This window comes from Telopea speciosissima, chromosome 5 (genome assembly GCF_018873765.1).
Source record: "Telopea speciosissima isolate NSW1024214 ecotype Mountain lineage chromosome 5, Tspe_v1, whole genome shotgun sequence".
In the NCBI taxonomy this organism is placed as follows: domain Eukaryota; kingdom Viridiplantae; phylum Streptophyta; class Magnoliopsida; order Proteales; family Proteaceae; genus Telopea; species Telopea speciosissima.
The window spans coordinates 3,697,342-3,718,939 of NC_057920.1; the positions used below are offsets into that span (position 1 = coordinate 3,697,342).

At 43.2% G+C, this 21,598-nt stretch overlaps 1 protein-coding gene across 1 annotated transcript in view; it reads right to left on the reverse strand.

Annotated features, from left to right (window-relative positions):
* Window positions 1-21,598, reverse strand: part of LOC122661987 (MADS-box transcription factor 23-like) — a 62,617-nt gene that overhangs the window by 922 nt on the left and 40,097 nt on the right. Inside the window, exons 3-5 of the mRNA XM_043857522.1 lie at window positions 11,265-11,326; window positions 140-239; window positions 4-45 (exon numbers count right to left, since the gene is read on the reverse strand). Coding sequence (XP_043713457.1) covers window positions 4-45; window positions 140-239; window positions 11,265-11,326 — 204 coding nt within the window. The remainder of the gene's footprint in view (window positions 1-3; window positions 46-139; window positions 240-11,264; window positions 11,327-21,598) is intronic.

Below are 21,598 nucleotides of genomic sequence, written 5' to 3' on the forward strand. Positions count from 1 at the left end.
GACCTTTTGGTTTAATTCTTGTATTTCATCGGTGAGCATTTTGTCCTGTAGAAGTAAACTCCCTCATTAACTTTCTTGCATGTGCTGTTCTTGTGGGATATTTCAAATATAAGCATGTATGAGGATTACGAGTTCATACCTTTTTCATACGAATGCCACGCAGACTAGTCTCCAATTGATTTTCCAGATTCTGAAGCTCCTTTACAGTCAAACCAGACAACTCTTCTCCCATCAGTTGCCTGTGATTGTCACAATAGAACATCATAGACAACTTCTACCTTCAACTACCTCTTTTCTCTGTTTTATAGATTAAAGTGTTATTTATAGTAGGGGTGAAACAAGATTGAACATACATGAATGACAGTTCCCACTACAAAATCAGTAATACTATTTACCGTGATGCACAAATAATTGCATTCATTAATCATTACTGTCTTAAAAGTATGGAGGTCTAATCTACCTCCACTTTCTTTATTTATCTTTTGAATGTTCAGGCTTTTGTAATTTCGGTGTATTTGCTCCTCAACTCTCCTCACGCTTTTTTTTCCTACTGCAAGAAGGTCCAAGCCCTAGAAGGCACATGGGGCCTTGTAAGTTAGGTTGATCAACAGAGCAAAATTAGATATGAAAAAAATCCTCAAAAAAGGATCTAATTACCATTTTATTATAGAAGCTGTCTCCCCCGAACTCAACAAAGATGGATGACCCTATTTCGTGGAGCTTGGAAATCTGGTCAGTTACTTTAGCACTAATACTGCAAGAACCACCGAAGTTCTGAGGTACAAAGATGACTTTCTGAAACATTAGAAATTGTGCCAAATCTCAAGTATGATGGCACAATGGAGGGGGAAATGATTGATTCTCCGTGTCATTTTTTGCATAAAAATCGTGTTCACTATTTGAGAGCGTCTTGATTATCAAATAACCAGCAATGAATATTTCTTTGTGAGCTGACCAAAGGAAGATAGGCACCTTAGATGGGTTGTGAGGCCCCTATTGTGTGTGGCAAGAAATACTATGCTTTCAGACTATTCTTCCGAATTACAACATGGATGCTTTTTCTATCTGGGTCTGCGACTCACAGAAACAGCCTCTCTGCTAAGTGGGGGGTAAGGTTGCGTATATTATGACCCTCCCCAGACACTGCAGTGGCGGGAGCCTCGTGTACTGGTACGCCCTTTTTTTCTGTTACCACAGATATTTAACTCCTCTCTGGCCCGACCAAGCCTGGAACCTTTGATCTCTAGGTTGCAGACATTTGCAGCACATGATTGACGCAACCCAAGGTGTTTGTGATAAGTGCAGAAAAGATTGGCTACCCACAGTCGTGCGCCCAACATTGCTATGCCCACACGGTTGTGCAGGGCATAGCACCCATGCCCACGGGAGGGGGGAGGGACCATCGTATGTGGGCATACCCGCGGAAGTGCGCACTGCAGGCGCGCCCGCAGCCATGCACACAGCAACGTGGGCGCACCCACGTCGCCATACAATCGGCCATGCACAACCCTCATAGCACCCATGGTCACAGCATGGCTGCACTGCCACACACAAGGCCTGCCCAGCATGGCTGCAGTGCCGCGCACAAGGCTGCCCAGCGTGGCTGCAGTGCTGCGCACAAGGCTACCCAGCGTGGCTGCAGTGCCGCGCACAAGGCTGCCCAGCATGGCTGCAGTGCCGCGCACAATGCTGCCCAGCATGGCTGCACTGCCGTGCACAAGGCTGCCCAGCGTGGCTGCAGTGCCGCGCACAAGGCAGCCACGCACAAGGCTGCCCAAAGTGGCTGCAGTGCCGCACACAAGGCTGTCCAGCGTGGCTGAAGTGCTGCGCACAAGGCAGCCCAGTGTGGCTGCACTGCCATGCACAAGGCCGCCCAGCGTGGCTGCAGTGCCAAGCACAAGGCAGCCCAACGTGGCTTCAGTGCCGTGCACAAGGCTGCCTTTTGCAGTGTCCGTTTACCTATTAAGTGCATTATGTGTGAATCTGATGTACACAAAATTTTCTACAACTATTCCTTGATTGTTGATTGCAAGAAAACTCTGGTTTTTACTGAATGGGGTGATTTTACATTGTTTGGGCCATGCAAGCACAATCAAAGAAGTCTTAAACGAGGCCTTGCTGAACTTTAGGTGATATCCATAAGAGAAAATTAAGAGAATATTTGAATGAAGTTAACAGCTGTTAAGAATATTTAAAAGACATTGGTTCTTGATTGTGGTTTGGGTTTCTACTTCAAGCGAGTGCTATGGAGCTGATGACCCTTTTGGGAACAAATTTTTTTGTGGAAAGTTGGTGGCACAAGGCTGCTGTGTTGGGCCTAGCAGAATGGGAAGCTTATAATTGCTAAATGGCCCCTCAACTTGCACCAACAATTGTTATACAGGTAGGTTCCATCTCCCATCCTTGTTTGTCCGTGTATCAAATTTCAAGCCAAAGCGAGCTTGCCATATGACTTCACAAACCATTGAAAAATGTGTGAAAATGCAGGAGAGAGGCATGACACTATAATGGCCGAACAAGGGGAAATTCACATACGAAGTGAGCCATATAGTTGAGTTTAACCACCAAATTTGATCCATGGCCGACTTGGGAAAGTCCTATCTACCAACGGCTCAAATTTGCCACTTAACCCTCTGTGTTGTAAAACCAGGCACCCTTTGTGTTAGGGCTAGCATTACGTGGCTACAGTTCTGCTTATTTTTATTGCATGCTATAGGATGGTTTATTGCATGCTATAGGATGGAGACCTTTGCCTGAAGGATTTGTAGAAGTTTTTCTGTTCCTGCGCATTACAAAGTTTTCATGACAATATTACCTAGGGAGGAAGAAATGGTGTTGCGGCAGGTTAAACAGATTTGAAGGACTCTTGCTCCCCTGGCCCCCAAAGGTTGCCATTGTATGGGTCATGGCTTTGGGTAAAGCATTCATGCTGGACAACCTTCAATCAAGGGGTTGGCACTTTGCAAGTAGGTGCTGTTTCTGTAGTAAGAATGAAGAGACTTGGTGTGAGAGTATTGTTTGGGAATTGTTTGGACTATATTGGTCACGAACATGGGATGTCAAACAGATGTTTTTCGCATTGGCTGAAAAGACCTTTTGGTATAAAAAACATATGATGCCGTGAAATCTGTACCCATATTCTATGATACAAGGCTTATGAAGGGAAAGGAACAGGAGGATTCTTTGAATACCAGTCAAGATCTGTCGCCAGAATTTTGCTGATATTGGCTCTTATCTGTTCGATTGGGCTCTTGCTACGAAAGATTTTATTATAGTTCTAAGGAATATTTTTCTTCCCGCTGGTGTCCCGTATTAGATGATTAAATTTTGTAAAGGGGTATATGTTTTGATATATTAAGTTTTGTCTAGACATATTTGGGGGTTTCTTTTTGTAGAGGTTCAGGTATACCTGTAAATCTTCACAGTTTTCCATATGAATGAATGAAATTTTGTTTTGGTACTTTTAAAAAAAAAAAACCTTCCCGACACCAATTATCCCTTTAGTTCCTGTTTTCCAAAACATTAACTCCTTGCAGATCTTTTTTCTTTTTCCGTCATCCTGTCCCTCTTCTTGTCTTCAAACCCTAAATTTCTGTTTGTGATTTCTGCCAAAACCTAATTCTGATCAGCTGTTCTATTTATTATGCATTAGTTAAAAAAAAAAAAGGGCATATCCAGTGCACAAGGCTTCCACCACTGCGGGGTCTGAGGAGGGTCATAATGTACCCAGCCTTATCCCTGCTTTCGCAAAGAGGCTGTTTCCAGACTCGAACCCGTGACCACTTGTTCTTTTTTATTATGCATAAGTATTCCCCCCATAATCATATATCATGCATCCAAACTACATTATCTACTTGGCTTGTGTCTTAGGGTGTCTGCATCAAGGTCCCTCTTATGTGCCTTTTGTCCTTCATTTATGAACGTCTCTTCTGGTGTATTTAAAATCGAATGCATACAAGGACATTGCTATCTCTGTTAGCCTGAGACTACTTGTTGCTTACAACATCAGTTGTTCTTCCTCATCATCAGGTTATCTCGTCTGCTGTCACCCCTTACTTTCCTTATGACCTTTTGGTAGACTGCCAAGCATTTCAAGAGAAAACTCTTCATCCCCCAGGCCTACAGCAATTGCCACCCACCACAGGTTCTGCCAACCCTAATGGATTTGGATCTACTTCCTGTCCTATAGTCACATAAAGATAAAATTGGGTCATTGGAACCTCCATGAAAAGTCAACTTGGCACACTGGGAGGGAAATCAACACTGTCAGTAACTGGTCATTTTATGATAATTTGCCCATCAAAATCTGACCTTTGGCTTTTATCAATCCACTACAAGTTTAAATCTTTTGTAAGACCTATCCGAGGAGAAACTGTTGAGCATTCACTTTCACCACCTGCCTTGTATAAGTCAGAGCCACATCCCCATTTCTCCCAACTGAATTTTGCATTTTAATGTGAAGGCCTCGGTGGATGACATTTTATGCCATCATTGAAAGCGTAAAGGCAACAGATCACCTCCAAGTCTCTTAAAAGTCTCCTCACCCCTGGTTTTCAAGCAATTAGTAACCATTATGAAACAATTTCCCCTGGATCAATTTGACCAGATTGGTACACCACACATTGCTATGGGACCAATGTCCTGTTTGCTGTTCCATCTCATACCTTTTTTTTTTGGGTGAATAAGTATATATTACCAAACCCCAGGAGGGGGCAGGAAGGAGAAAGGGGGGGGGGAATGTACAAGGAGAGGGGAGAGAGAGAAGGGGGGAACCAAAAAGGGAGGAAAGGACCAAAATCAAGTCCTCCTTAAAATGGAAGGGGACTGTAAAAGACTGCTATCGAGACCCCAGGTAACAACAATGTGCCTGTTCCTTGGGGAATCCATGAAAGAACGATGAGGGAAAGTACTGATCTTGGTGGAAACTTTGAAGGATATGTCTTTCCAAATCAAGTCAAAGGATCTAGATTTGGAAGTCCATCTCCTAAGATTCCTCTCCATCCAGATGTGATGCACAACAGAGCCAAAAACAAGCTTGCCAATAGTGTCATAGATGGTGCTCCCTTTGAAAGCCCTGGTCAACCAAATACATTCTCTGTCAAATGGAAGATGTCTCCTGTTGCGGTGCCAGATGGTTGAGAGGCCTTTTTTCCAAATGGTTGAAGAAAAAGGGCATGCAAAGAAGAGATGGGCAGTGTCCTCAAAACCGTTCCAGCAAAAGGTGCAAAGGGGATGGACAGGGATGTTGCGATGTAGGAGAAAGGCTTGGGGTGGAAGGCAAAGGTTAAGCGATCTCCAGGCTGTGAGGCTATGGCGAGGGATGTAGCCTTTGAACCAGACTAGGTTGTGCCAGGGAATGGGGGTGATGGGGTTACAGACAAAATTCCAAGCTGACCTAGTGGTAAAGCGGCCAGAGGGGGAGGGGAGCCAGATTGCCTTATCCGCAAGAGCAGCGGGGGAGAGGTGGAGGGGGGGAAGGGTAGGCCAAATCTGGGATAGGACCATGGGGAGGGGAGAAGGAGGGGACCAGGAACTAAGAGAGATGATGTAGGACAGGGGGCAGATTTGGGGATGCTCGAGGAATAGATTGCTCTAGCTCTAAAGACATTGTATAGGATGCCTAAGGGGTGCTAGGGGTCAAGCCAAAGAGAGGTAGAGGAGCCGTTGACAATGGCAGTGCAGGTGGCTGTAAGCGCAAGAGGCCGAAGAAGGAGGATCTTACGCCAAACCCAAGACAAATCAGGGCGGATAGGGGCAGTCCAAATGGAATCATTCTTGAGGAGATGAGAGTAGACCCAGTTGACCCAGATGGAATCGTGCTTGGAAGAGATTTTCCAGATAAGCTTAAGAATTCCAGCAGTGTTATAGTCCTGAATGCGGCGAATGCCTAAGCCTCCTTCTGTCTTAGGGAGACAGACGGATTTCCAGCTAATTGGATGCAGGAATTTGGAGGTTTCTTTCCCTTTCCAAAGGAAAGCACAGAAGAGGTTCTCCATGGCTTTGATGGTGGCTTTAGGAATGCCGAAGATGCCATACCAGTAAATGTAAGAAGATTGGAGAACCGATCTAATGCATTCAAGCCTACCCGCTTAGGATAAGAGTCTGCCCTTCCAAAGTTGGAGGCGCTTGCGGATATTATCAAGCATGGGGGTACAATGATGGCTGGAAAGCCTGGTAGGGATGAGAGGCAGGCCAAGGTATTTGACAGGGAGGGAGCCAAGAGAGAAGCCAGTGAGACGCTGGAGGGTGTCTTTATCTGACTCAGAGACCCCTGCAAGGAAGATTTTGGATTTAGGGTGGTTGATGCGGAGACCGGAGAGGTCTTCAAAGAGGCGGAGGGAGGACATGATGGCAGAAATAGAGGAGGGGGAGGCCTTTGAGAAGATCATCAAATCATCAACAAAGGCTAGGTGGTTGAGGTTGATGTGCTTGCATTTGGGGATGCGGGAAATGAGGTGGAGATCAGTTTTGGATTGAAGGCTCCTAGAGAGGACTTCTAAGGCAAGGGCGAAGAGAAAGGGGGAGAGAGGGCAGCTTTGGCGGATACCAACTTTGGAGTTGAAGTACTTGGCAGGGGAGCCGTTAACAAGAACGGAGTAGGAGGGGGAGGAGATGCAGGCATAAATCCAACAGACAAAAGCATTAGGGAAACCCATTTGGGTGAGCACGTAGCAGATGAAGTCTCACAGGAGGGAATCGAACGCTATGTGCAAGTCGATCTTCATGAGAGCAGTAGGGGAATGGGATTTACGGTCAAAGCCACACACAATCTCCGAGCATAGGATAATATTATCTGCAATGCTACGACTAGAGATGAAGGAGGATTGGTTGGGGCTGACCAGATCAGGGATGACTCGCTGGATCCTATTGGCAAGAATGTTGCAATGAACTTGTAGAGAAGATTTCAGAGCAAGATGGGTCTGAAATCAGACAAGGAGGAGGCTCCATCCATTTTGGGAATGAGACAGAGGAAGATCTGGTTGATCTGGGCAAGTTGTTTGGGTTTGAAGAAGAAGCTACGGATAGCTTTGAAGAGCTCTCCTTTGATCGAATCCTAGCAACCGAGGAAGAAACCCATACTAAAACCATCGGGACCAGGAGCTTTGATGGATTTACGGGAGAGGATGGCTTTAGAGATCTCATCATCCGAGGGGATAGACAGAAGGAAGTCAGTTAGAGGAGGGGGGACAAATTTGTTGATGAGATTCGAGGGGAGGGTGGGGAGGGGGGGTTGAAAAGGGAAGAAAAGAAGGAGGCAGCTTCGGCCTTAAACCCAGAGACGGAGGAGATTGGAGTCCCTTCCGTAGTAATGAGTTGGGTGATGGAGTTAGAGTTAAGCCTGGCGCGCAAGGAACGATGGAAGAAGGCGGTGTTAGAGTCTCCCAACTCTAGCCATTTGATTCTGGATTTTTGGCGCAGAAAGCTTCCTTCAAGGAGGGAGAGAGAGGAGAGCTCCTAGAGAGCTTTTTCTCCTCCAAAGCAAGATCCTGGAGGGAAGATTGGACACGGGCTAAATCAGAATGGCAGGAGGAAAGACGGGAAGGAATGTTGCCAAAAGTGGAGAGATTCCAACGCTTGAGAGCCGCTTTGGTACGACAGAGCTTAGAGGCAAAGGCAAGAAGGGGGAGGGAGGGATAATGGACAGGAGGGCACCAAGCTTGGAAGAAGGTGGGAAGGAAGTTAACACGGGGGGTCCACATGTCGAAGAATTTAAGAGGCTTAGGGCCAAAAGACGATTAGGGCTGGATAAGGAGATGGCAAGGACTGTGATCTGATAAGCCCTGGGGATGGAAATTAGCATGGGAATGGGGAAAGGTGGAGAGCCAAGTATCGTTGATGAGGAGGCGATCAAGCTTACTAGCAACACGATCAAGGCCAACCCGTCTATTATGTCAAGTAAGAGGAGACCCTGACCACCGAAGGTCGTCGAGACCGAGATCTTCAATACAATCATTGAAGGAGTTGACAGAGGGAAGGTCAATGGGACGACCTCCAAATTTTTCAGATTGGAATCTGACAACATTGAAATCACCGCCCACACCCCAATGAAGGGAATTTGTCCTAAGTTTGAGGAGAGAGAGATCACTCTAAAGGGCTAAGCGGTCGGTTTCCAAATTTTGGGTATAGACCACAGTGAGGAAGATGGAAGAGGGGGAGTTCGGGAAAGAGAGATGAAGATGAAGGAGTTGGGAAGTGGAATGAGAAATGGAAATGTGAATTTTGGAGGGATTCCGAGTATCCAAATACGACCATTTTTTGAATGGTTATAGTTGGAGAGCAAGGACCAAGGAGGAGGAATGGATGCTTCAATACGGGAGGCGTTCTCTTGGAGGACGCGGGTCTCAAGTAGAGCGCAAAAGGAGTGAGAGGAGTTGATGAACGATCTAATTTCATGGTGCTTTGCTAGGGAATTGAGGCCCCTAACATTCCAAATGAAACCAGCGGACATGACTAAACGGTAGAGGGCAGGGAAGTCCTAGGAGGGACACTCCGGTAGCATCGACGGGAGAAGACAATAGCTGGATTGCGAACAAAGGGGCTCCAGGGAGGGGAGGGTCTTGCAAGACCAAGAGGCGGGGGGGCTCACAACGGCTAAAGGCAAAGGCTTCGAGATGTCGATGGGAGCAAGAGGGGGGTCCACAGGAGGGGTTAGGATGAGAGAATCTAAAGTGGATAGGGTTAGGAGAGGCCGGGAGGGGGGGTTATGGGAGATGGGCTTGGAGGAGGTGGGCTGGGGGGGTAATGATAGGAAGGTTGTATGAGAAGTATGATTTGATGGGGGGGAGGAAGGTTCGGTTGAGAGGGGGAGGTGGAAAGCAAGTTGGAGCGGGTGGGCTTAAGGGGTATGGGGTTAGAGAAGGTTTATGGGCTCGGGAACAGATGGGCCTAGGAGATGGGGAGGGTAGGCGATTTGTTTGCTTGAGAGGGGGTGGGCCTGAAGGGGATTAAAGGGGATGAGGGTTTAAGTTGTGGAAAGGTGGAGGAGCTGGAAGATAAGTTGAGAGGACCCGTAGATGGTAAAAAGGAAGTGGGACCGGGAGAGATGGAAGGAGATGGGTTAGAGAGCAGGGGGTAATTGGGAATAGGGGAAAAGTGAAAAAGGAGGGGTACTGCAAAAGGGGGAAAGGGGTTAAGGGGGGGGATGGGGAAGGTGAACCAGACGTAAGCACCGGAGGCAGTCTTTCTTCTCCAAAGAGGGCAACTTTGACCAAAGCTTCCGAGGCAGTAACAACGTCAGCGACAGAGGAAGCAAGAAGGGTGGCGATGGAGACTTGTCTTGACGAAAATCTTCCGCGATTAGTATTGGAGTCCTCACGTTCTAGGAAACCCCGCAGTACAGGCTTATGTGACACCAAAGGGGAAATCGGGTCAGCAGGGGAGCTAAGGAGAGTTGTTGGAGAGCTCGCTTCAGCCAGATCAGAAAGGTTGCAGGACTTCGGAGAGGACAGGGGAGCAGAATGCAGAGCTTCCTTTCCACTAGTTGCAGCGTTAAGCGTCACAGAGGTTAGAGGCACATCAGCCTTCGCAGAGCAAGCAAACGTCTGTGCTTCCTTACCAGTACGAGGGACAGAAAGTTGCAGGGCTTCAGTGCGTCGGTGATTGGTACGGCGGCGAGAGGTTTTGCAGCGGCGAGAGGAAGATCGTCCCCGAGAAGAGAAGTCGGGAAGGGATTGCGGCGGAGGTGCAAGGTCTTCAGAAGTGGACGTATCGACGGTTGGAGCTGCAGGGACATCTTCAGGCGAAACAGAGACTGTAGGGGCTTTCCCAAAGCAGGTCTTGGAATGATGACCGAAAATTTTACAATGGATGTAGTGTGGAGGCAAGCAGGCGTATTTCACAGGCGGTTCCATACTGAAGCCATCATCCTCAACAATGGTAATGGAGGAGGGAGGGGTGCAATCGGCAGAGATGTCGACGCAGATACGGGTACGGGCGTAGGAGAGTCTGATCATCTTGGAGGTGCGGTCGTCTGAATAGAGCGGGACACCAATGACTGAGCCAAGACGGCTAAGCCGCTAAGGCACTCTTGGCTCCAGTAGTGCAGAGGAAGACCAGGGAGAGTGATCCACAAGGGAGTAGTGCTGAGGTCGACCTTGTGGAGCTGCATGAAGATAGTCCATTGGTGAAGGAAGATCTGTTTGGAACCAACCATCCAAGGTGTGCCAGTAAGGGCTTGATCTTTGACATCATAGGAGTAAAATTTGAAGATGAAGACTCCATTATCAAGGAGAAAGAGGTCCAAAGCTTCAAGTGCTTTCCATTGCTTGGAGAGGGAGGCTTTGACAGCGTTGAAAGAGGGTCTGGCCCCAAGGAAATGGCCCACGGGACAATTTTTCCATTTGGAGGTTTCGGGAGCTAGCAGGTTGTTGGGGCAGTGAGCGAAAAGAGCGCCATTATCGAAGGATGGTTTGACAAATGAAGGGAAGTATCAGAGGAGGAGGTTGATTCTCGGTGGAAGAGGTGGTTGGCCCAGTTATTTGCAGGAGCAGGTGTGGCGGATGGGGAGGGGGCGGTGGTGATGGTGGGTGAAGAGGAGGAGGGGGCAGAGATGGTTGATGCAAGGGAGGGTTGAGTGGTGGTGGTGGTGGGGATGGTGGAGGGAGGAGGGGTGGCCGGAGGGAGTGGCGCTAACATCTGCCGGAGTTCAGCTCACCACAAACAAAACTCTTCTGATGCAAACTCCATCTGAAATTGGTAGTCCATTGGCTGAAAGAATTGAGCTTGGAACACAATGCTTTGCTACACTGCAAACTCCATCTGAAAATTTTTTCATCTCATGTGGCAATTGCCCATCTCATACCTTTAATTGTCAGCTTGCTGGGGATGGAGGTTCTCTGTTAGAACCAAACCACTCCTTCCGTTCCAGAAGGATAGCTTACATTGATATGACACAATCTCCTCAGCGAGAACTAATAGCAATTATTGTCACTAATTTTCTGACTGAATTTCTGTTGAAGTTTCCTCCCTCTTTACTTGCTCACCAGGACCAAGATAAAGATAACAATAGATGTAGATGTCACTTGCTCTCCATCACTATACCTTGTTCCTACGAGTTTTGGTTCATTCATTGATTTATTGTCAAATCAATGGTGGGAGTGTGTAACATGGTTATAACTTGAATGAGCACCTAATTTCATCCTGCATGATCGGAACTGATCCATTACCAATGTGGTAGGACTTGTATGGAGCTACTACTATTTCTGAAGGTCTCTTTTGCATGATTAGGATCCAGAGAACTCAAGTTCAAAGGCGTGGGATTGTACCTGTGGTTTTCTTGCAAGTTTTGCAATTGTTGCCTCAAGCTAGCAGCCTCCCTTTGCCAAAACTAGCAAGCACAAAAACATAGTTGTAGTTAATGCAATATTGGCTGTAATAGTTCTGGTCTCACATTGTTTACATTGAAAGCCAAAGCACTAGTTATTTCCATATACATCTTTATTCAGAAATTATGAGAGCTTTAAATAAAAGCTCCTATAAAAAGCAATCTTTTAATTGGTAATAATGATCATAAGTGGAGAATCATATGTTTTACAAACTCAAAAACAATTGTAAGTGACATTTCAAGGCAATAGAGTATAAGTCAGGCATGGAAACTTTATTTTTTGTTGTTTTTGTGTATTTTCCCCCTGTTTTGGATTGTGCAACTTCTTTTACATTCATCATTTAGAGTATTTATTTTTGCATCCTTGCATTTATAGAGTGGACTTACTACTGATGGTTGGGTTCTAGGGATTAGGTATATTGCAAAGTATTGCCACAGTGTTGATTTGTCCATTAGTCTAGTATGAAGTGCTCAGTATGAAAGGTGAGGAGTCTTAGCAACCTAGACCCAAAAAGGACAGGATAATAAACTTGTGCAAGAGAATTATTTGCTCTGAACAACAAACCTATGGCTTGTACTATGCTGATAGCTTTAGGGTGTGGAGCAAACAATGATGAAATCTGATTTCATCTTAAAAATAGATTTACCTGCCCTGGCTACTTTGCATACATCAGACTCTTATCAATCCTATCAATGTGACTATATGAAATAAAATAAATTCATTTGATTGTGCTTTCATTATCTGAAGACATGAACTTGTCATGATGTAAGCTAATGTTGTGAAGAAAAGATTGCATTTTCCCTCAATTATCTGTCACTTGATTTTTCACAAAGTTAATGGCTTTTAAACATACAAGATCGTGTTTATGTGCCATACGCTATTGTATATTGATGCGTATTGCTTTAATGAGCCTTTATTTTTTTAGTTTTCAAATTATAAAGAAGTTTGACAGTTGCATTGGTGGACTCTGTAAGAACTTAAAACCATGACAGGAGATATATTTAACCTACAATCTGAAAGTTTGCTGGCAAGATAAGTGAACAGTGGCCTTTATGGTTTAGGCATCTAGTGCAAAAGCTTTCCTGCCGACATGGGAAGGTCCATTGCGCTATTTTTTGTTGGTAGACTCTGTATTGGACTCTTGTGGGAGACCTAGTAAGGTGAATGTTTTGCCTATATCTTTTCTGGATATATCATGTACGTCGTGGTGTCTCTCTGGTGCAAATGTAACATGCAGAAAAATAGCTATTGGCATGGTTCTTAGGCTAGCCATAAGGACTGTGCATTTGACTTATAGGTGACCCTCTAAGGGGAACGGTTAGAATGTTAGATCTCTTCTAGATATCCCTGTGTGGTGTCTTTGTGGTCCAAATGGGACATGGTGAAAAATGCCAATTGAAATGGTTCTTGCTTCTTTTTATCACTGCAGCTTCATTACTGTGAATCTGGGAACTGTTGAATACTCGCTCTATCACTTTGACAATTAACTCAATTGACTCGAGTGATCTGCATAGGTGTCTGTTTTTTCTAAAGAACAAAAGTAAGAGAACCTCAATTTGGTCATAAACTAACTTAGAATGTACTGATGTGCCTATTTAAAGGGCTGTGGTTTGAAAAGAAATATGAAGATGTTGAAGCAAGGAACTCTTACCTGAAGGCCTAAAGAAGCAACACTGGGCCAGACACAAACCTAATTGAGAGCATGTGGTTGAGTTGAGCTGTGACAGGAGATGGTGGCTCTTGAAATGAGATTCAAGATCTGAATTTGAAGGCTCAGAAACTAATTAATGATCCGAAGAGAACTAGCAACTGGCAGTCCACTGATGGGGAAAACCTGCAGAATAGAATGTGAGATAAAAGAGAAGCACATGAAGCAGTCAGGTGATGGCGGCTCTTGAAATGAATGTTGGGGGTATATATCACAACTCGCAAGCCAGATGTTTGTTTGCAAGGTGGCATATCTGGTTGTTTTTTGGTTTTTATAGTTGTGTTGAACTGAGTTGATGTTGCCCGAGTTCCTTTCTGTAGAACTGCAATGCCAGTCGACAGATTAGTGCCCTCTACCAGCCTTTGAAAAATAAATTTGGACCCTACATGTTTGGGATGCTACTGTGCGGATTCTTGGTAATTAGTAAACTTTTGATGAATCTCTTTGATATGTAAAAAGGCTTCAACTGTTAATTCTGTTTATGAGTTCAGAATCATGAATTGTTTTAAGGATTGAGACTTCATTGGAGGTGGCTGGATTTGCACTGCCTTGTTTGGTTAGAGAGAAGGAAAGTAGATGTCGAAATCTGTTGGCCGAAATTTTAGGATATTTGGCAGGTTGCCTGGTCAGGATAGTTTCAGAGATTGAAACTTATCTAGAATGGCATTTCATTTCCAGAACTTGGCTCACACCGCAGGCAAGTATGTTTCCGTCTCTGTGGGCGGAAGTGCCTTGGCTGATTGCATGGTCAATATTTTTCTTGTAGAAGATAAAACGAAAGGAGGAGGCAAATGTATGAAATTTCGATGCTCTTTTAGGCTTCCCATTTGGTCCAGTCCTCTTTCTTCATCCTTGTCTTTTTTTTCTTCTTGCTTTATTTTCTTATATCTATTGACCAGCAATTTGTAGCTGAGAAGGCATTGCTCCATTGTTTACTCAAACTCTCCTGCTAGTTCCTTATTTATTGCTGTAGGGAATGCAAATAGCATGAATTGGATATATCAGTGCGTTGTCTTGAGACCTTGTTGCCGAAATAAATCAAAGAGATTTATACAAAAAGAATGTCTGCAATGATAAAAGCCCACAGTGATAAAGAGAACTGTCTAGGACCAAACCTTTATGCCAAAAAGCATGAGAAAGATGAGTGGAAGGCTCACTCAATAAACTTCTGGTCATTGAATTTAATGGGCAAATTTGTAAATTTACTTGAAGGATTCACGTATAGGTAGATAATGCTGAAAGGTACTCAATGATTTGTTATAGCTGAGAGGATAATGTCACCAGCACCCTAGCACTGTAAATTAGGCTAAGCCTGTTTCTGGGAGCCTACAGATTTATTTTCAGTTGTGTTGAAGTGCAGGAAAAATTTCCTGAATTAAATTTTATCTGCTCGAGTGTAATACTTAAACTCCTATAGAAAAGCTAGTGTAACATCAGTGGGTGGGTGATAATCATAATTGTCTAGGCGTCGTGTAGGTGACACCTAAGCTAGTGCCTTGGACACCTTGTTGGTGTCACCTTGTGTCCTGGCCTCCTCCTTCGCCTTAGGTCACCTAGTTGCTTTGACAATTACGGTGATAATTGCTGATGACCTAAATTCATTGCTTCAAATCTGAAGAATTTCGAATTCCATGAACTGAAACATGCAAACTGCACAATTCCCCCCTTCCGAATGTGGTTTAAATTTTGAACCTTGGAGAGGTAAATCCACAGAACAGAAAAGTATCCTTTCTGGTATCTTTGTTAATAATGCGGAGCTATTTGGTTGAGAGGACAGAGTAAATCCCCAAAACAATCTGGTTTGGTGGATCATAGGTTCTCCTTTTTTTCAGAGTTCCAATGCTGTTTAAGGTGCAAAAGATCAGATCTGTGATTTTCTTTGCTTTACAGAATTGATGATTGGAATGATGAGTATCCTGTACTAAAAGAGCTTAAATGCATTCGTGAGATAAATCTACAGGATTGACACATATATTTCTAATATACTTTCACCTTTTGTTCCTTTTGTTCAAGATATTTTGAGTAAATTTGTGTATTGCAACTCTTTCGAGGCACAAATGTTGCCATTTATCTTGGTTTCAGGACCCAAATTGCCAATTTACTCCGTGGTAATAAAATGCTTCTAACTTGAAATAAAACTAAGCTAAACTCTGTAAACGGGACTTTTTTCTCATGCTAGCCTGTGGCTGATCTTTGTTCTGTGGATTATAAGTTAAAGCCTGAACACGGCTGTGCTTCACTCTTCATGGTTTGGCTGTTTGGGAAAGCATTCCAAATTTGAGATCAAGGTGTTATTGTCATTTCATACAAATAGATATAAGGGTGGTGTTCAGGTTTTGTAGTGGTGAATTCAGAAGATGTCTAGGAATCGTGCATGTCTTTTTTTGGTTGGGGATCTATTAGACTATTAGTGAGGGAAGGGATGGAAAGAACAATTGTTGTGAAAAGAACTTCTTCTACAGCTTGCTTTTGTACCCCTCGCTCAAGTTATAACTAAAGAGTCTCAGCAGAATTTCATTAAATATTATTTTGTACATCACGTTGCCATTCTTTAGCTATTGCTTTGCATTATCACTTGGCCTCTATGATAATTCACTTTAGCTATTGCTTTGCATTGTCACTTAACCTCTATGATAATAGGCCACAAGCTTCAATTCTGCCATTTTGTCTACTAACAGAAGGTTAGATCTTTTTTTTGGGTGTATAAGAGTGTTCAATACCAATGGGAGAAAGAGATACATGGGGCCCCCTAAGAAGGGGAAAAGGATAAAACATTATAGGAGAACAATACAAAGCGAAGCAAAACCCAACCACCAATGAGCGGAGATAGGGGTCTGCAGGAAGGAAATGGACAAAGCCCAGGACACAACAATAAGCTTGTTCGTTGGGGGTTCAACACAACGAGAGGAGACCGAAGACTTGCATCTGAGACATCGAAAGCGATGTACTTCCAAATCTTCTGAGTTTACAGCCACCGCCTTTGCAATCCCCCTAAAACTCCATCAACCAACTTCGACAACCTCCACCTCCTATCTCCATAACGGCCTTAAAAACTTGGAAAAACAAGACCAAAATGGGGAGGAAGAAGATACAGTAGCAAAACCAGTAAGGAAGATTTAAGATTTCTTCTCCTTACATAGCAGGGCTTTTTCTCCATGACAATTAAGCTTCAACTTCTTGCTTGCTTTTTCCCAATCTGCTGGTTCAAATTCATATTCAACCCTTAAACGACCTCTATTCTCATATTTTGCGAAGTAATTGGCCCAACAATCTTCCCCACCTCCTGGCTTAGTTGGGCCAAGTCTCGTCTCAACCTCCAGAGTTCCTTGAATGGATTCTTCTGCAAGAAGCCTTTTCTTCTCAAAATTCCTGGATTCTTTCTGTAATGGGTAGTTCAAACCACTCATAGTGACTCTTAAGATGGGCCAGATCTGATCAGATTGATGGGTCGGTTGCATGAGTTGAATTTCTTTGATGCAGATCAATCAGATCTGATGGATATGTGGGTAATAGTCCCACTAATGGAATGGGTGAGATCTCGATTTGACGGCTAGCTATGGGATAGATCTTAAAAGGACTAAAGATTTGAAATCCATGGAGTAAAGTTGAGTGGAGAGAGAGAGAGAGTGGTCAATTGGTGGACAGAAGATAGGGAAGAAATAAAACCTTTGCTAGAAGAAAAGGATCTAAACTTTAAACAAAAAATTAATGGATAGAAGGGAGAGAAGAGGAGGAGGAGGCTATCGATTTAACAGCTTAAAGAGAGGAATAGAAGGAGAAAAAGGAGCTGAGCTGTAATCTGAAAATATCAGGCAATCATAACCAAGATTCAAGCAAGCATGATCAGTCTTGGAATTGGTTGAGGCTGATTCCGATTCGATTGGATTCATCTAGAATTGGCCCGAATCAGCTGATTACCGCCCATTGGTACGATTATTGGATCCACTTCTGGATCAGTTAATTATAAAATAATAATTTAAAAAAAATGAAAACAATTCTAATGGAGATGGGGTTCAACGAAGAACCGCTCTATAGTAGGATCGATGATAGGTTGCAGCAGAACATCAAATTAGAAACAAAATCAGAATTAGTAACTTAGTAAATAAGAACCAAACCAGCCAGCAGAAGGTCACCAAACTTGGGTCGAGTGGAGGTGATGTTGAACAGGTTCTATGCTCCAAAATTCATCCAAATCTGATGGTTGGATGCTGAGATATGAAAAGAACTCCAAAACAGAGGGTTATGGAATATCTCACAAACAGTACTGTATTTGGGGTCCAATGAAGATCTAGTGTAGGTCTTGATGGAGAGAAGCTTTGCTGCAAGTTTGATTTAGTTCTGATGATCAGAAGTGGAGATGGGAGTTGGGAATGAAGATAGAAGGTTGGTGGTGTAGAGCAATCCAGCCGGCAGAATAGGCCAAGATTGGGATTGAGTGGGGTGGTTGATGGTGGATTCTGTGCTCCAAATCTCCACAGGTTCTGATGGAGGGATGTGAAGTTATGGATTCAGGAGTTGCAGCAACATATCAACTTGTAGGGGCAGCAGCAGGCTTCAATCGATGGCAGCAACAGCAGCAAGAGTCTTGGAGTGTTTGGGGTTGGTTGCAGCTTTTGAATGAGTCTTCACAGCTCTGAGATTGCTCAACAGAGAACAGCAGCAGTACGAGGATCAATTGCAAGGAAAAGGAGAATAGAGAAGATAGAAATTAAGGGATAAACTGATAAAGAGATTCCACTCTCTCAGCCCTAGGGGTTTTGGCTCTCACCGGCCAGGCCACTCAGCCCTTCATCCACACAAAGGATAACAAAATCTTCATGCTTCAAAGCAAATTCCATTTAACTATTCAAATCGTCAGAAGGCTTCTAAAGAATATATAGAGGGCCATGCTTGCACCTTAAGTTGCAGAGAAATAGAAACTAATATTTAGAAACTAAATATTACATAAGAATAGAAACTATCTATGCTGCAGCTGGATTATTCTTCATGTGGACCCCACTTGATGTCCTTCAAGTCAGTGGCTAAGTCATGTGGTCCTCACTAAGATTCGGTCAGCACTTGAAGGCAAAATTCTGTCAATAAAAATTGACCATAATATCCTTCACTTAAAGATTTGAAGTAACTAATAATTAAAGACTGATCTGCCCCCCCACGATCTTCTAGAAATATTCTTACCAAGTCAAATATGGGGCTGTGACACTGTTCAGGTGAACAGTAACATGAACAGTATTTGGCCTCCTCTTCTTCAAGTTTGATCTACAGCAAATTTTTTCTCTCTCTTTCTCTCCCTACCTCTGCAACTTCCCCTCTTTGGCTCTCCCTCAGCTATCTCAAGCTCTCTCGCCCTTGCCCCTGCAACTCTCTTTTTCCTCATCCCTGCAGAAACAAAGGTGGTGATGACTGCAAAACTGAGTACTTACCACCTCCAGGCACTCTTCGGTTGTCATAACCGAGGTACCGTTACGGAAAAAAGGCAAGCAACCTTCTTCTTCGTCCATAATTGATGACCATCTTTTTACCACCGTTCTAGCCAACGGAGCTCCCCGGTACTGCCTTCTCTACCGTCTGTTCTTTCTTCTTGCAACTCCCAAAAATTTTGAAATTGGTTGAGTTCTACCAAGCCTATAGTGCTTTGACAGAAATGTATAACCATGCAACTGGGGCATTCCGTCAAACTCATCCTACCATGGCTGAAGCATTTCCTAACCAAGTTCACTTTTGTCTGATATTTCAACTGTAGGCTCTTCCAACATTAAGGCTAAGCCTCATACCACACCTTATATGCTCACTATATGAACCTGATGACGCGCATGAGGATGCTCTCAAGCTTTCCTCACCACATTTTCAGATTTGTCAGTCTTACCTTAACATTTGATCCGTTCAAAGTCTCTATCGGCTATGATCGTTGAGGATTAACCAAGAAACCGGCTGGGGTGTGGTGCAGGATTGCCAGCTCCCTATTCTCTCCTCTCTAGCTCGTTGTCCCTCTTCGGTTTTCCCTCCTCTGATTCCCCCTCTCTCTCCGCCGTTCCCTGCCCCTCCCATTTCGCTCCTCTACACTTCCTCCCTCTCGGCTCACCCTCCTCCTGCTCTTTGGCTGTCCCTCCTTTCCCTCTCCCTCTCCCTTGCAACTCTACCTCTATCACGCTCTCTCTCTCAACCCCCTACAACATGTGTTCATAATGCATATGATAGAATTGGCCAGAATGGGGTGGTGCTACTGCTGTGTTTCACCTGACAAGAATCGTGGTTGGATTGGGATCAGCTGATTCCAATTTGAATTGGCTGATTTTTCCGGTCTAATTCTGATTCTGATTCCTTAGGTCAGATTTGGTATGATTTCTATTTTGATTTCGGATTGATTTCATGAAATGGTCAACAAATAGATTTTTAGTCAAAAAATTGAAATTATTTTGGTTGCATTAATCTGAAATATTTGAAGAACAAGAAAACCATTTGGTAGTTCAATTTCAGAGAATAAGTTTTCTATATTTCTTTGGGAGAGGGTGGTGGTGGTAGTGGTAGAACTAATGGTGGTGGGTTGGTAGTGGTGGCAGCAATGGTGGCTGGGGTGTGGCGGCAGGGTGGTGGTGAGACCATCAAGAGAAGAAAAATGGTGGTGTTTTATTTTTAACATAAAATTACTGCTTTGCCAATCAAATTAACCACGTGCTCCATAGTTGTCAAGGCGGCAAAGCGACCCAAGGCGTTGGAGGGGTGTCTAAGCGCTTAGGCGGCAAGGCGCCTGCCTAGGCGACCAAGGCGCCCCCAAGTGTTATTTTTTATTTCTCCCGTTTCTAACATTATTTAGTATGCTACACTATTTTAATATGCTACAATATATACCTTATATCATAAAAAATCAACATTAAGCCACATTAAGTCACATCAAGTCATCAAAAATCAATATTAAGCCACATCAAGTCATCAAAAAATCAACATAGAATTAGAAGACAACGGAACTGAAGAAGCAAGCTATTGGAAGTTTGAAACAATCAAACATACATTTGGTTTATACTGTTCTTAGAAAATATGATCTTATCTATAAGTAATTAAATTGTTCTCAATTTAGAGAAATTTTCTGGTTCTCTAAGAAGTTTGATTAGTCAAGTGATTTTATTTTTAAATTAGACTTTTAGTATTAGGTAGAGCACAAAACCAGCTTTCCAATAAATCCAAGATTGCTTAAATCTGATTTATATTGAAGAAGTTATGCTTTGGTCAAACCTTATTTGGTATGCGCGAAAGCTATCAAAAGCGCTTTGAATAAAAATATTTTTTTAGATATCAAAACAAATGAATATTGTACCGCACTTTTGGTTTTTAGCAATGTCTTACCATACTAAGATTTATAGAATTTTTAGATTTGAGAAAAACTTCAGCATTAGAAAGTTGAGAATTTTACCTACCGTAAAAAATCCAATTTTTGTTTTTGAACTGAGGGGTTGACTTTTTATCCTTTTGGAATTTGATTTTTTAACTATTTTTATTGGATTTAAATAGGGGGTATTTGCTTATTTATGAATAATATCTTAAGTAAATGAAATTCATTTACTTGAATGGTATTTGGCATAAATAAGGGCCAATACAGGGTCCGATACCAAAAAAACCAGTGCAAGGCGCCTTGCAATAAGGCAGAGGTCGCCTAGGCCCAAACAAAACCGCCTGGACGCCTAGGCGGTGCCTTGACAACTATGACGTGCTCGTTAAGATTTAGGGTGAAATCAAATTCAATTTCAAAATTGAAACAGCTCCTCAGCTATTTCAGAATTTCTATTCCATTTGATTCCTATTTTATTGAAATAAAGTACAAAAATCAAATCAAATAATTTCCAAAATAGAAATCACCACATGATATTGAAATAGAAATCATACCAAATCAGGTATTAGACCATGAGCATGGCAGCCATCAATTTAAAAGAAGATAAGGGAACTAAAATAATCGATAAAAAGAAAGACGGGAATATAGAGATTTGCAATGAGAAAACATAGGATGGATATAAGGGGAAAGAGTAATAGCCATAGGAGGGTGAAAGAGAAGATAATGAGATGGAGGTAGATAAAAGAAAACGAGAAGAACCAAATTGAGGGGATGAGAGAAAATCTAGTAAGGCCATTGCCGAAGCAAATAAATTAATCCCTTAACCATAATCGATTGGGGGGGGGCTAAAATAAACTAGTAATTAAATATAGGGAAATGGTTATCTGAGCAAGGGACATAGAGGAACTCACCAACGAGGTGTAACAAAATGGTATCGCATATTAGAGAGCAACGAAGTCATTTTATGTGAGAAGAGAGACAGAAACAAAGGTGCTAGCATACCCTACTTTAGCAGTTCAGATAACCTTTTCCCTTAAATATAATATCTAAACTTTCCTGATTAGGATATTGACCATAAGGAATCTAGAATTTTAGATTTCCTTAACTCATAGACTAACAACTAGTCTCCTAACCAACTAAGATCACCGCCATATAGGATTCACCATGTAAAATTTTAATTTCGTGTAAGCCTTAAATCCCCCACTTTTGGGCTTTATAATTAAGCCCATTACAATAATAAAACCT